At 38.6% G+C, this 14,623-nt stretch overlaps 1 protein-coding gene across 6 annotated transcripts in view; it reads left to right on the top strand.

Moving 5' to 3' along the window:
• The window catches only part of EEA1 (early endosome antigen 1), a 77,571-nt gene extending 63,512 nt beyond the window's left edge, over positions 1–14,059 (top strand). For 5 of the 6 annotated variants that reach the window (XM_055711053.1, XM_055711052.1, XM_055711051.1 and 2 more), the window contains 7 exons: positions 844–1,029; positions 1,483–1,614; positions 3,443–3,628; positions 3,909–4,147; positions 5,602–5,722; positions 6,066–6,164; positions 7,214–14,059. In XM_055711053.1, coding sequence (XP_055567028.1) covers positions 844–1,029; positions 1,483–1,614; positions 3,443–3,628; positions 3,909–4,147; positions 5,602–5,722; positions 6,066–6,164; positions 7,214–7,336 — 1,086 coding nt within the window. In that variant the 3' untranslated portion in view covers positions 7,337–14,059. Of the gene's footprint in view, positions 1–843; positions 1,030–1,482; positions 1,615–3,442; positions 3,637–3,908; positions 4,148–5,601; positions 5,723–6,065; positions 6,165–7,213 lie in introns of those variants that run through there. The other variant, XM_055711054.1, reaches the window with a different exon arrangement.
• Positions 14,060–14,623: the final 564 nt, after the last annotated feature.

Here is a 14,623-nt window from a genome sequence, read left to right as displayed (position 1 = left end):
ACATGCTTCTAAGTCGAGCTAGTCCTTACCTAAGCCAAAGGCTTAAAAAAAAAATAACCTCCAGAATACTAACTTAAGAAGAACCCTGAAGTTTGACTTTGTTGTGAGCAAATAGAATGAGTCTTGGGTGCAAGTATTAGGTGGTTTCTTGGTTTTTTGCAACCTGTTGTAGAAAGATAAACGCAAGGATTTTTTCTTAGTAATGGGGAGAGTTAGAGGCAAATTAAAATACAATCTGTAGTAGATTTTGAATGGAAGTTTAAATTTTGTCTTTAGAATGCTGGTGCAGCTGAGACAGTAAAATGTTTGTCCTGATATCAGCATTTTCAATTTGTACATTTGACTTTAGGTTTTTCAAAAATTTTACAATTATTATAGCACTAGCTTAATTTAGTCATTGGTAAAAATAGCATTGAATGAGTTTTGAAATTTTCACAGTATAGCTTCACTGCCTTTTAAGTAACAGCTGTCTAGAGTTATAGACCAGTTGATTTGCCCAGAGAATAAAATCAGTTTCTGTGAACAAATTCAGATTCATTCTCTTTTAATCAGTCACCTTTTATTCTTTGTCCTTCTGTGTGTTTTCACCTTTTCTCTGTGGAAGGATGCAAGCTGGAATATGTATAGTAAGGTAATGCTGCTGGAAATGGTACTGGGGCAGTTTCTTTTTACTTAGGGTAACTTGTAACATAGAATTTTCTTTAACTATGCTTTATTAACATTTGAAACTAAATGTTGCACACTAGATAATGGTTTTACCATGTGGAAAATGTTTTAAGTGACTGTTGAGTATCTGAAGCTCTTACACTGACAGATAATTTGCAGAACTCTCTTTGTAATTAGTCCACAGAAGAAAAACTTGCTCTAGCTCAAGAAGAACTAGTTTCCAGTAGAAATCGAATCGCTAGCAATAATCAGCAGATTCAGGAATTGAAGAAAGCAAAGTCTGCACTGGAGCAGGATGCATCAAAGAAGGAGCAGCAGCTGGGTGAGAAGACCAAAATGTTACAGGATCTTCAGAATGACAGGGTAAATGCCTCTGTCTTGAAATCACACAGACACATCCACCCCATTCAGGCACCCTTTATTAATTTCTGTTACGTCTCTAAACAGCAAGGGGGTGTCGAGGGCATAGCTCACTGTTGTGTAGTGCACAGCAATGGCAGTTTTACTGAACCTCTGGTGCAAAGACTTTTAACATACAGTTGAAGTGAATTTGGTTCGCAGTAGGCTGTTAGTTTGTTCTAAGTGACTAGGCAGGTGGAAAAACGTTGTACTTTTAAATCTAAAACTACAAACATGCTGCTATTTGTTTGCACTACGAACTGTGAATAGAGAAATGTGGCAGTTGTTTCCCTTAATTACAAAGCTTCCAAGTAGGTTTTGGGCCCTGTATATTTTTTGTTTCTTTAGTGGGTTTTTTTATTTATTTTGTGAATTTGAAATAAGTAATATTTCTAGCACTTTTTATTTCTCTTTAAGATTTTGAAAGAAAAAGATTTGGCTAATGAAAAATGTAAAACAACAGAGCTCCAGGAAATAAGGAGTAGACTTGAAAAAGAAAGTGCCAAGCTGGGTGAAGAGCTTAGAGCCTGCAAACAAGAATTTGAGAAGGTATATTGAGACATATTGAGTCTTCCTGTGGTTGGTTATCTGGTAAGAAATATGTGCCTGCTCAGTAGATACTATATGGAATGGTTTTTCAAAGATGGTTGCTGTAAATATCACTATTACAGGTAAGGGAACCAAAGCCCAGCTTTCATTGAAGTTCCTGAGCAATGCTGACTTGATTAGTGATAATCTTGGAGCGCCAGTGCCCAGTGTTCTTGGCCAGGTAGAGCACATAACTTGTCTTAGCTTCAGGATGAGTTGTATGTCACAGCTTTTCTTCTGTTTCACTGTAGAATCACTGTGCATACTCTTGCTTGACTATTCTGAAGTGCAGAAAGGATGTCCAAGTGTGTCATGAATGTGAAGTTTCCCAGATATTCTAGGCACATCTGGTACTTCTCAAGGATGTGTGGTAGGGTTGAAACTCCCTTGATACGCTGTGGTTTGTTAAAATGTCCTAAAAAGTCACAGTTGGGGAAGAAACAATGTCAGGAGCCTCATAAAAGACCCTCTTCCAAAATCAAAACAATCAAATGAGCTCTCTAAAGGGTAAAAGTTTAGAGACTTTAATTAAATAAATTTTAGTCTTCAGTAAAACAATTTCTTGCCACATTCTATGTATTTCATTTTTTAGTCTCTGTAGAAACAAACACTCCTGTAGTTTTGAGTTTTCCATATTATGCTATTAGTAGTTGTGTTTACATCTGTTAGGCACACAGGGTTTAAGTTGCTGCACAAGTATAAATGAAGGTGCAGTCCCTATACGTTAATAAAAATAAAGTAACATGATATCTTATGAGTTTCAGATGTTCTTTTGTTCTCCAGTGTTTAAAAAATGGTCTCTTATTTTTAGATAGAGGTTTGTAGTTTGTTTCTGTCGAGCAGTCTATGCCCAATACTTTCTTGGATTTTGGGGAAAGGTTATTATAATTCTCATAATTCCTAAAATCTCTATTCAAAAGAGGAAGATTTATAAAGAGGTATGTAAAATATGTGCACACCAATGGCAGCTTAAAATGCATTTCTCAATCTCCCTACAAGCAATCAGACTAAACCAGAAATTGTGTCCTAAAGATTTATATCCTGTTTCCCATCTCCTACCAAGGAATGGATATCTGTGCATTTATAGGGCATCCCCCTGTCCTCAGGATATGTTCTTTCACTGTCTTTGGTTTGATTTTAATTTGTGACATGAATTTTGCTCTATGGAAAACTGTCAACCCCTGTTAGTCTGTTAGTACCTTCATGCTTGGCTATGTCATTTTAAGGAAAATTATTCCTATAAATTTAACTATTCTACCTCAGGATTTTTTTTGTGTTTTATTACAGAAGAACAAGTAAAACATATTTAAAACTAAATGTGTAGTCCTACTTGCTTTAAATGTACGGTAATTATTTATACTTTTAAGACTAATAGAAACTAGCTTTCTTCCATCAGTGTTTCATTTTTACATCGTCATTATGATGCTTTTAACCTCATTATTGCAACCAGAGAACAAGGTGAAGTAAATTTTAGAACAGACTCTAAAAAATGACAAAGAATGTATGTTTTCAAAGAACTGTAGAAAATAACCCAGCAGAGCTTCCACTACTTGAGTAGGAAACATACATTAAATTTACTTTAAAAATTGAACGTTGTTCATAATATAAGTTTAAAATATTTGATCATGAAAATCACTGATACTTTGTGCTATAAAATCATCCTTTCTTCCAGTGATAAAACTAAAAATTATTGCTGTCCTCTCCTTGGGAAGAATTACAGTAGTTGTGAATTTAAATCATTTATACTTTCAGTGTCATTACTTTAACTTTGAGCTCTGTATCCTAACAGGATGTGGCAAATCTCAAGGATGCAAACCAGCTATTGATTCAACAGAAATTAGAACTGCAGGGCAAAATAGATAATATGAATTCAGCTCTGGAACAGGAGAAGACGACCCATCAAGCTGTCAAAGATCAGCTGAAAAAGAGAGAAGAGGAGCTGAAGAAAGAATATGCTGAAATTGAAGCTAAACTGGTTAGTATGTTAGAGTATGAGTCTGTTGTTGTATGAACGTGCCTTTGGACTCTTCGAGGGACAGAGAGGAAGCAGAGACCTGACGTCAGTTTACGTTAATTTTTAAATGACAAGGTTGGAAATCTTCAAAGCATTTAATAGGGTAGGAAAATTCAATGAGATAACAGCCCTTTTCTAGTAGTTTGTTTATTAAAAGTAGTGATTCTAGTATGGTAAGATAAATAAATATAGGGAAAGAATACTTTGAAGGTTGTTTTTCATTGTTCCATCGTTTTCTTAGCACACAGAGAAAAAAGAGAAAGAAGAAGAAAACCAGAAACATGAGGAAAAGGAGACCAAGCTTACCATGCAGGTCACAGCCCTGAATGAAAACCTGGCTACCATGAAGAAAGAGTGGCAAAGCAGTCAGAGGCGAGTGAGTGAGCTGGAGAAACAGACGGACGATTTACGTGGGGACATTGCTGTCTTGGAAGCAACAGTGCAGAATAATCAGGATGAGAGAAGAGCATTGCTGGAGAGGTAAGCTGTGGTCATGACCATGTGGAAGTGTACTCTGGGAAATGGATAGCCTCACAGTGAAAACTTGTTTCAGTTGGTTCAGGATTCTCTATGCATACTTTATTTAAATCTATGTTTATTCCTAGTGCCTGGGCTGTGGGTGCAGTTTCCAGAGAGCAGTTTTCTGTTGTCCCTGCCAAAGCATAGCAAAGGGTTGTTGGAAACAAGCTGTGCTCTTTGAGGGCTTTGACAGGGTGACTTTTTTAGAAAATCAGTCAGGTTTATCAGGACCTTACTTGTCACGAAAGCCACAGCTCTGTGCTTATGCTCGAAGATTTATGCCCATCTGTAAAGAGCCTTCCAAATCCACTAGGCTCCTCTGAACTTTGAGGTATGTAGGTTGTGGCTTCTCATCTGATCTGTTGTATGAATTTTGCAAGGCCCGTCAGAGAGAGCTTCTCTTACCTGAGTTAACTATCCTTCTCCATCACACTGAGGCTCTACTGCCTTGACTTAGTCAGAGTAGATGCACTAGTCATCCAGAAGCCTGGAAGAGACTCTTCAGTGCCTCCATAACAGAATTTGCTTAGGGACTTCTAGGTATGCCCACTGCTCAATGTTACGAGATTGAATGTGTAATTGGATTAGATAGGCTAAGGTTCACACAGGAGGCATTTTCTTCCTCCTGAAAAATTACAGTCGTCTTTTCTCCAGTTCTGCTATTGTCTGTACAGTATATTTAAATCTTAGGTAAGCAGAGTGCCTTTCCTTCAGGCAGCAGGAGTTACCTGAAAGCAGCGATTACAAGGGTAGAAGAAACACCTGTGGGACAGGAAACTGTCTTCATCCTTACTTCCTGACATGTTTGGTGAAGGCAGTGGAAAACTTTTTTCGATACTGTCAAGCTTGCTGAGTTGTTTTCTTGAGCAGTAGACCTTGGAAAAGGATGGGATCAATTCAAGTGAGATCCTCTTTCTTCAGCAGTCCCTTGCCATACTGTGCTGAACTCATCCAGTAGCTGTTTACAACTTGACAGAAAAACACCCTTTGAGATTTGGCTTTCAATAGTTAACTGAATTTCAGCTGACGGTAGGTGTCCTTGCTGAAGAGAAAGGTTTCTTTTCTGCTCCTTTGTCTGACCTGATCTGCTGCAGCTGGTTTGTGAGAGTGTCCTCTTGCCCAGGGGTACTTATCGGGGCTTGCCGTTGATGTACTGCATTCAGTACTGTCCCTGGTTTTGGGAGTAACTCCAGGTATTAATAAGCCACAGATACTTGGGAGCAATGCCGGATAACCTTAAACTGATTGTTACATCAAAACATTTTTCCAGTCAAGGCATCCAAGAACTTTTCACAGCAAGGATATCTTTGGCTGGATTTTATGAGAGTAACTTCTCAGACATGACAGCCTGCCCAAAGGAGGCAGTGTACATTGCCTTGTATGCTTTGAGCTCACTATTTAATATTTTTCCTCAGGTGTATAAAAAGTGAGGGAGAAATTGAAAAGCTTCAAGCCAAACTTGTAGAAATGAAGAAAAAGCTGGACAACACTACTGCTGCAATGCAGGAACTTGGCCGAGAAAACCAGTCATTACAGGTATAATTTGATTTGAAGCAATTAAAGCTGTTGATTCTTTGTGTGGGAACTTAGGAGAAATTCAAGTTTGTGTCAGACTGGTGGTGGGTTACCTTTCCAGAATGATTAAGATGGTATGCTTGTGGTGTACGAGGGCTGTATTGCTGTCTGGAGTTCTTAAATCTGCTTAGAGTTTTGAAATTTGGAAGATTTTTCTCTCTGAACAAATACAAGCTCTCATTATCATCACAGAATTGGTGCTTTTATACTGCACTAGGTAGTGTGTGCAGTGAAAATGGAGGAAATTAGTAGGAATTGGACATGCATTTTAAAAAACTCTGCTTTTTTAATATCTTCAATATAGATCAAACACACCCAAGCTCTCAACAGGAAGTGGGCAGAAGACAATGAGGTGCAGAATTGTATGGCTTGTGGAAAAGGCTTTTCAGTGACAGTGAGAAGGGTAGGTGTGTTTTACTGTGTGTCTGTGGGGATTTTCTTTTTCTGTTGTATTCAAACTCTTAGATGGGATACAAACTTCAGAAAATGGTCTTAATAGTGCCATGATACTCAGGACATGTCAGAATACATTTATTGCTTGCAGTGCCTTAAATGTTCAAAACAAAGTTTGTGGCACTTACTTTATTCACAATGCTTTTGCCATTTTAACAGCATCGGTTTATAAACAGTGTTAAAATAGCTCAATTCCCCAAGCAAGCAAGAAAAATTACACTGTTGTAAGGGTATTTACAGTAAACTTATTTATAACCGGCCTGAACTGGATTTACAGGTTTAAAAGGAATGCAAAAATGTTGAAATTAGATATTTGTGAAAATACGAGGCATCAACATGATCTGGTGCTTTGTGACTATATATTTCTAAACACTAACTAGACATGGAACAGAAGAAACAACTGGATGTGTTTTAGGTCTGTAGTCAGACCTTCTTTGTAAAAATAGGTGTCTTCAGCTAAGATGTTAGCATCCCTCAATTGGCAGGGTCTGCCCTTCATCCAGATTTCACACCACCATCCCTCCAACAAGTGACTTGGCAATGAAACAGATGAGGAATATTCGGGAGGTTCATTTTGCAGTGCTTCCTGACTTGGTATTAGGTGGCTCTCCCTGTCCTGCATTGTTTCAGTGATGTTCTTTGGGTAGTTGCACAAAGGCTGCTGGATGCTTTGATCAAGGATACTTCTCAATGTGAAAGCAGGTAGTTACATGTAAGAACATGTTTCATGTGACCAGAACAAGTTCAAGAGGAGGATGAACTTCAACCACTTAATTTCTGAAACTGGTATAGTTTCCCAACTCAGTGAAGTGCATCTGAGTATTTTGCTCCTATACTTTTTAGAAACAATTTAGTCCCATGGCCTTCTGTGTGCTCTGTAACTACTATTTATAATTTCAAATAACTTCTGAAACATGGGAGTTGACATGATAGTGATCTCTATTAGTTATCGATGCCTTGTCATTGATGTTCAGCATGTACGTTTCTTCTCTTTCACAGCATCACTGTAGACAGTGTGGAAATATCTTTTGTGCCGAGTGCTCAGCAAAGAATGCCTTAACTCCTTCTTCTAAGAAGCCTGTCCGAGTTTGTGATACTTGCTTTAATGACTTGCAAGGATAACTGGCCATCATGAGTGACAAAGAAATGCTACACTAAAATTTGTAATTTCTGTTGATGCACTTCATTCAGCACTCAGACTACTATTCTGTTGGACGATGATTGTAACACTTGGCAAAATTTAGTATATTTTAAAATGTTTATTGATACCAAGTAAAAACTATTGTATTTTTTGTGAGACATGGGCTCAGATCATCCATAGCTTATTGCCATTTATCCTGGAAAGAGCTTCTATGTCTAGATTAGAAATACCCAGTTATTTGTAAATAAAATTTAAACAGAGGAGTAACAATGTATTTTTTTATCTTTTATTTTTTTGTTCAAGAGAAACAGCGTTTATGTGATATTGCAGTTTATTCGTTTCCTTCAAAGAAAAAGGAAGATGCAGAAACTTGTGAGGATTTTATGTATCAAATATTGCTGTAAAAGCATAACTAATTGTTGCATTTGATTGCATATCTGATGTTCTTTATAACCCCTTGTGATTCTGTTTTCCTTCTATCTCTCTGGTTCTTGGACTTTTCTCTCTGAAGTTTGAACTCCACAGTGAGGGTAATGGCTGGACTCGACTCCAACTCAGCTCTGTTTGCCCACTTAGAACTTGTAGTATCAGCACCCAAGTCCTTATACAAATACAGCGCTTGGATACTGGAACTTCTTTACACATACTGTATTCCGTAGTTTGTGTGTGTGTGTCTGAGAGAGAGAGTGTGTGAACAGATGATGAGACGAAGTTTAGCTGGCGTTGTAGGAATATTACGTGATGCATTGCACTATTCCATCTTGTATTGATTGATTTAACTTTTTCATATTTAGTTGATGGATTTTAATATCCAGGAACCTTCATATGTGGGTTTTAAGAAGCAAATCTATACTGGTAGTAGCCTGTAGTGCATCTCTCCCTCTGCCCATACCCTGGAAGTCCTGAGAGATCGTTGTGGTTCTAAGGGACATTCAGACCTTCCATGCTAGGTACCCCACTAAGAAAAAGTCTCTTTTGAGACTTCTGCAGTTTATCTGACCGTTTCTTCTGTCCTTTCCCTCAGCTTTTGGTGGAAGAAGCCAAACTGTTACACCTAACAAAGCTCAGTTTTCCATTGCTCCATCGGATCCCCATTAAATGTTATGTTAGTTACATGATTTAGTCTGCTCACCTGCCACTGGCTTAGTTATAAGCCAAAGAACTCATTTAAATAAGAGGCCAATATATATGTCTTTAGATCTTTGTTTCTATTTTTTTTCTGTTGCAACAGAGGTTTCTTTTAGATTTCATGTGGGCTCCAAACTTCTTTTTTTTTTTTTTTTTTACACCTGTTCATTCTTTCCTGCCTATCTGTAACTTTTCTTCCCTTTGTATCTGGTGTTTCGGAGAACTGTTAAGGTTGTTTCTTCTGAGCACGGGTTATGCCTTCCAATAGTTAGGGACTCCTTGTCTTAAAAACCCTAATAAATTCCCCACACCCCAAGCCATTCTGTGTCTTAAATTCTGTCAGCTGTTGAGAGAAAAGGACTGTGTGCTGAATTCCTCTACTTGCCCAAGTTAAAGAATGAAATTCTGTCACAATGATGGAAGCTTAGCAGGTCATTTGCTTTTATCTCTTGACAGTTCTATATGTGAATGAAGAAGAGTTTCTTTTATGAAAAATGTGTACTCCTGATTGACTCTCAAGTGAAAGAAATTCTTAAATCCCTCTACTGCAGAAGTAGTGATCTGTATGTTTCATATCCCTTCTTAGCTTACCTGTCTAGTTCTACATTTGCAGCCTTGAGGAGTCTTCCTCAAGGAGTTTTCTTAAGATTAAATTCTTATTTCCCAAAAGCCAGCTTAATTATGTAACTGGTTCTCCTCACTGTAAAAGGGTTTGGGATACAGCCGTGGTTTATATGAAATGCTGACCTGCTGTTCTGGTGCGAACTTGTGAGTTGCTTGCTCAAAAGAAACAATTGCTGCAAAGCTTCCATATAAACAGAGCCTCTGGACTCGCTGTTTCTCCTTGTCAGTGTAACTGTTGACCAGGAGTCTTTTGAGTAGAAAAATGCGAATGGAATCTCTGCCTCTGGAAATGCTGTTTTTCTGCTTACTTATTGAGAGAATCTGAAGAGTTTGCTTTTGAGCCTTTCTTTGACTGACACATGACTTGAGAAATGTGGGAAGAGTAGAGGTGTGACAGTTGTGCTCCAGCCTAGATGCACTCTGCACTGTGTGTACCGCATGAAGCCTCGTGCTGCTCTCGGGGGAAGGACAACCACATGGAGCAGAAGGGATTTTGAGAGGGGAGAGAGAAACTTCCCATGACTAAATGGATGAGGCAGAGGAAATGGAAATTTTTCAGTGTGAGTTAGGAAAAGGATTAGAAGATTCACCTGTGTTCAGGCATTTTGCTTTTGAATGGGCATATGTGGAAGCTGAGGAGAGAGGTCTGTAGGAAAGGTGAAGTGTTAGAAGCTCTAGTATGGTTGTTCTTAATTCAGCCTTTGGGGCTGCCTGTGTGTGAAGACAAGTAGAGTGACCTCACTCAGCTGGCTGCTGAATCCATGTGGTTGCCTGACCACAGATCAGAGCTTGGTCTGGTGCTCCTCAGTTTCAGGGGCAAAACCAGCTTGGTTTCTGAAGGCTGCTTTTTGCTGAGTAGTTTATATGACCAATTTTTTGAGGGGATGGAAATGCTTTTTAAATACACGTTTGTAGAAAGAAGCATTGTTAAAATCCAGAGGAACGTTGGCGGGGTAGAAGCTTTCATGCTTGAGCTTTGAGTCTGCAGCAATAGGTCAGGATTTCTACAGCTTTTCACTAGAGTAAATCTAAGGCACCACTGCTAAATCTCAGACTTCTTTTGTGCTTATGATTCTTAGTGCTAGTCTGTATTTGTTCACAAGCTGGTGGTGTACTAGACCCTATAATGCTCTTGGTCTTACTGCCAGGTTGAAAGTTGTGCTCAAGCTCAGTAAAATGACCTATGGGATACGTAAGAAGGGAAACTGGAAGGTGAAAAGCTTTGTATTTATAAATCTGCTTGCAGAGTTTGACTGTTTTGATGGGCATGGTTCAGTAGGAGTGTGGGGTTTTTTTTTGCACTGCTTTAAAATACAAATAGGAAAACCTAGTAAAAAGCCTGTAACTTTCACCATTCTGAGTTAAAGCATTCCAGACAAAATAGTGAAATGCACTGATTTTTCAGACCACAAACACGGGAACAGAGGGGAAAAAAATAAAATAAAATGGCAGAAGAGACCAGAGCCTTGGAACCAGAGGATGCAAAGTGATGTGTTTTAACAGCCTCTAGCAAGAACCAGATTGCTGTGATTCACTGAGGTGAGGCCATTATAGAGGAAGAGGTGGAAATGATGGTAAAACCGGTGCTGGAACCCATAGATGCGTGGGATCCTCAAGCTGTCTTTGACTACTAGGCATTAGCATGGCGTCAGGAGCAGGACAGTGAAGTGTGAGTTTTGGTTGTGAAACTGTCCCCTCTGCAGGATACTCCATCCATGTTCAGAATTGCTGGGGGGGCAGAATATGAGACTGGCTGAGACAAGCTACAGAGGCAATCAGAAAAGTGTAGAGGATAGTCTTATTAAGGATGGGAAGAGCTTCTTTAACTTCCTGGAGACTTCTCCTCTCTTCCCAGTCAAAGAGCCACAGTCCCATGTATTGTTGCCTCCAAAATGCCAAATTCACCGTGTCAGCAATACATACTTCATACTTTGGTTCTGCAGCCCCTCTGGAGGCAGGTAGTGTTGTAAAGGTCGGTGGCAGGCATTTGTCTTTAGCTGGCTGTACTTCCCTGTTACTTATTTCTACTCCCCGTGTATTCCTCCAGTAATCATCCCCTTTCTGCAAAGGTTGAACAAAGAGGATAAAATTAATGAGTCACAGTAGGAAAAGTTGCTGTCTGCAGTTGAAGACGCAAAAGGAATTTTCTGCTGCAGTTTCCAGCAGAGGCAGGAGGTTTAGAGGGATCTCGTTTTTCAGCCGGCTTCGCTCTCTGGCACAAGACTCTGAGGCTGTAGGTTACAGTGTGAGTTTTTTTCCTCTGTTTTTTGCAAGGTGTCAAGTAACCAAATTCCCATGGAGTGTGGAGCACTAGGTACACAAGAACAATGAATGGCTACTTTTGTTGGTTTTGGGTTGATTAGGATTATTTGTGAATCCTCACTGGAAAAGCTTTTTGAGTGAAGCCAGAAGAGATTTGGGAGGAGAAGCATGAAGTAGCGTAACCTTGCTGCGTTTTTATTACATAAGCAAGAACAGTTGAGCATCTAATGCTAGATAAGAGAAGTGATATTCCTAAAGAAAGGACCTGGAAAACTCAAGTGCATTTCTGGATTGTTAAATATCAATTAAATGCAAAGAAGGAACAAGTGCTTGTTGCATACTTAAAAAGTTTATGACTGAGTGGCAGACAGAAAACTGCAGGAGCTTAAGTTTGAACAGACTGTAAACTATGCCAAGAAGATTGATATCATGGTTTGAGTATGTTGAAACTGATAAATTACTCTTCCAAGTACTACCCCTCCCACTCTCATATTCTTGGAGGACTAGGAAACAACACTGTCATTTGCACTACGCACTTTTTGCTGTCTAACTGAATATAATCTACAGTAAGTGGAATGGCATAATTTGCATTGCATGTGTTAGCTGTAATCGATGGACTTATCTTCAGCTGGACAATGGTTTATCTTCAGCTGGACTTTTCACTGTATTACATTTGCCCCCTTGCTATGTAAGGAGAATTGCACTCATAATTCCTTTGTACCAAAAATGCGATCATCATCTGAGAGCACACATAAAAACAAAAAACATGTAGTCACGCACAGGTCATCTTTGTAGAGATTTGTTTTAAGATTATAAAATGAGAAAACGTGAATTTTATGTATTTTCAAGGGTCTTGACAGTTGTCCAATTCTTATTTTTTGAAGTCTTGATGTCAGTATCCCTTCTAGGATAAGTTTAAAATTATTGTCCAACCACAGCCTCTCCAAAAGCACTGAATGGTGTACTTTTCAAGAACAGCAATATTCAGATAGTAAAGTCCCACCACAAAAACTCAATTTGGGGTGTGGGGTTTTTTTGTTTTGTTTTACGGGGCACTGAATAAAGAGGTTTGCATCTCTAGAGAGAACATTAGATGCCGTTTAAGATCACAGTAATGAAGAGGATAGGTACTAGTTAATGTAATAAACTCTGCCTAATGTAATAAACGCTGCCTTTTGTCTGTAGCTTACCACATTCTATGCACTCACTGTGCAGCGGATACAGGAGTATCTGCTCATTGGAAGATTACTGAAGCCCTGCTAACCCTTTTGGATCAACATTACTATGAAAGTAGAAGCCTGGTAGGCATGTTTTCCAATTTTTCCTCCCCCTATGATCTAAACTAAAACCAAATTGATCTTTATTTCCTGCCTTTTTTGGGTAAAGAGGGATGGGAAAGAGTGTTCATCATTGTATGTCAACAGGCCAGTGCTGGCAGGTCCAGGCTCCTGCTGTTGGCTTTATGACAAAGTACTCCCCTGTATCACGCTAAAGCTTGATTCCTGGCACAGAAGGGATGTTTGAAAATGTCTCGCTGGGTTAGCAAATACCAGAACTTTTTATAGCAATGTGTCCAAAATGCTGCTTGTATAGGATTTGTCACTTTTGTAAGAAAAGGAAAAAAGTCACAAAAAAAAAATATCTGAAAATCCCACCATTTGATGCCGTTACATAAGATTTCATTTAAACTACCTCTCAGTGTGAAATGCAAACATTAGTTCAGTTTAATAAGGTTTACTCACTGTCACGATATGTAAAAATTAGTGAATGCCAAAACTGCTAAAGTTTATCACCAAAAAGGAAAAAAATTCAGTAGTTTGGTTTTTTTTTTTAATGTGTTTGAAAGTATCCAATAGTTTCAAGTTATGGTAAACTCTTGCAAACTCTAGCTGCTGGACAGGAAATAAATAATAACCACAAGCTTTCATAATTATGGTCTGCTGGGTAAAAACAATTTTGTATGCAGCTTTGTTGTTTGGCTGTGGATAGCCTCATTCACCATTAATTTAGTCGTCTTGTTTTTTTCTTCAGTACTTGTGATTTGAACTTGATGAATGGTATTCTGTAATGGATGTGTGCCACAAATTACATTGTCTCGTTTGCCTCTTTTCTGAATTTTGATGATCAGTTTATTATTGCAGATGTGAATACTGCTCATACAGCTTAATTTCTGTATAATTGTATAAAATTTAAATGGAAAAAGTTTTAAGTTCCTACACAATATTTAGAGGTAATGTATTATAATAGACTTATGTTGCAGTTTTACTTACAGAGTACTGTACTTCTTTTAAACTGGATCATACCATCTTGGTAGGTTTAGATAGTTTGGGGTTTTTTTTGGTTTTGTTTTTTTTGGTTTTTTTTTTTTTTTTTTGCATGAGTGTGTTTTGGTTTTGTTTCTTTTTAATTGAAGTTCGATTCTTTTAAGTTCTATTTTCAGTGTTTGTATTTACTACTTGTGATCATGTAGTTGTGCCTTACATTGTGAAAGAATTTAGTCCAGTGTGCACTGTAATTCCTAAACTCTGCAATTTGGAAGGCGGCTGTGGATTTGGATGAGAAGATGACACCATGCTTCGACCGGTTCTGTATTAACTATGAAATATTATTGAAGTGTCATTTTTGTTTTCTAACCTGTTAAAGGAATGATTACTGACAATAAAAAAAATAAAGTAGCCCTTTCTAACAGACCAGTTCTGTCGTTGAAAACTACCTTGCCCCATTTCACACAGCAAAGCTACTTTGAAATGGGGGATATATCATTCTACAACTGAACTGTTGGGAAGCCACCTCTCTAAGAACAAGCTCCGGTTTCTTAGTCTTGTGGGGAGCTGCAAGAAAAGCTTTCACATTTCTGAGGTGGCAGTGATAATGACTGTTTCAAATCTGTTTTTTCACAGGTTAAATTCAGAGTAGTTTCTCCATTCCCAATACCTGCACAAGGCTGCTGCGTCTCCTGCATTCAATTAAAATCCTTCCATCACTGGCAGTGTTCAGGCAACAAATTCGGTGTAGTTGGACAGTCGGCATAACTGGAAGACTTGGAAGTAGCACTTGTTTTATTTGTTAGGCTAATGAAGGACTCGCTCGTGAGACAGAAACCTCTTTCAGGGTTGAACTGAGTTGTAGAGAGAAACCGGGTGGTGAATGTGTGTGAGATCAGTTGGGTGACAAAGCCACCGCTGACTTGTGGGAGCATTCATAAAAAGCTACGTTTAGCCATTGCAGCCGATCTTCCTAGGGGCTCAGTGTAG

This window comes from Falco cherrug, chromosome 5 (assembly GCF_023634085.1).
Source record: "Falco cherrug isolate bFalChe1 chromosome 5, bFalChe1.pri, whole genome shotgun sequence".
Classification (NCBI taxonomy): domain Eukaryota; kingdom Metazoa; phylum Chordata; class Aves; order Falconiformes; family Falconidae; genus Falco; species Falco cherrug.
Note: the sequence above shows the minus strand (reverse complement) of the source record. Positions and strands in the feature narration are given on the sequence as shown.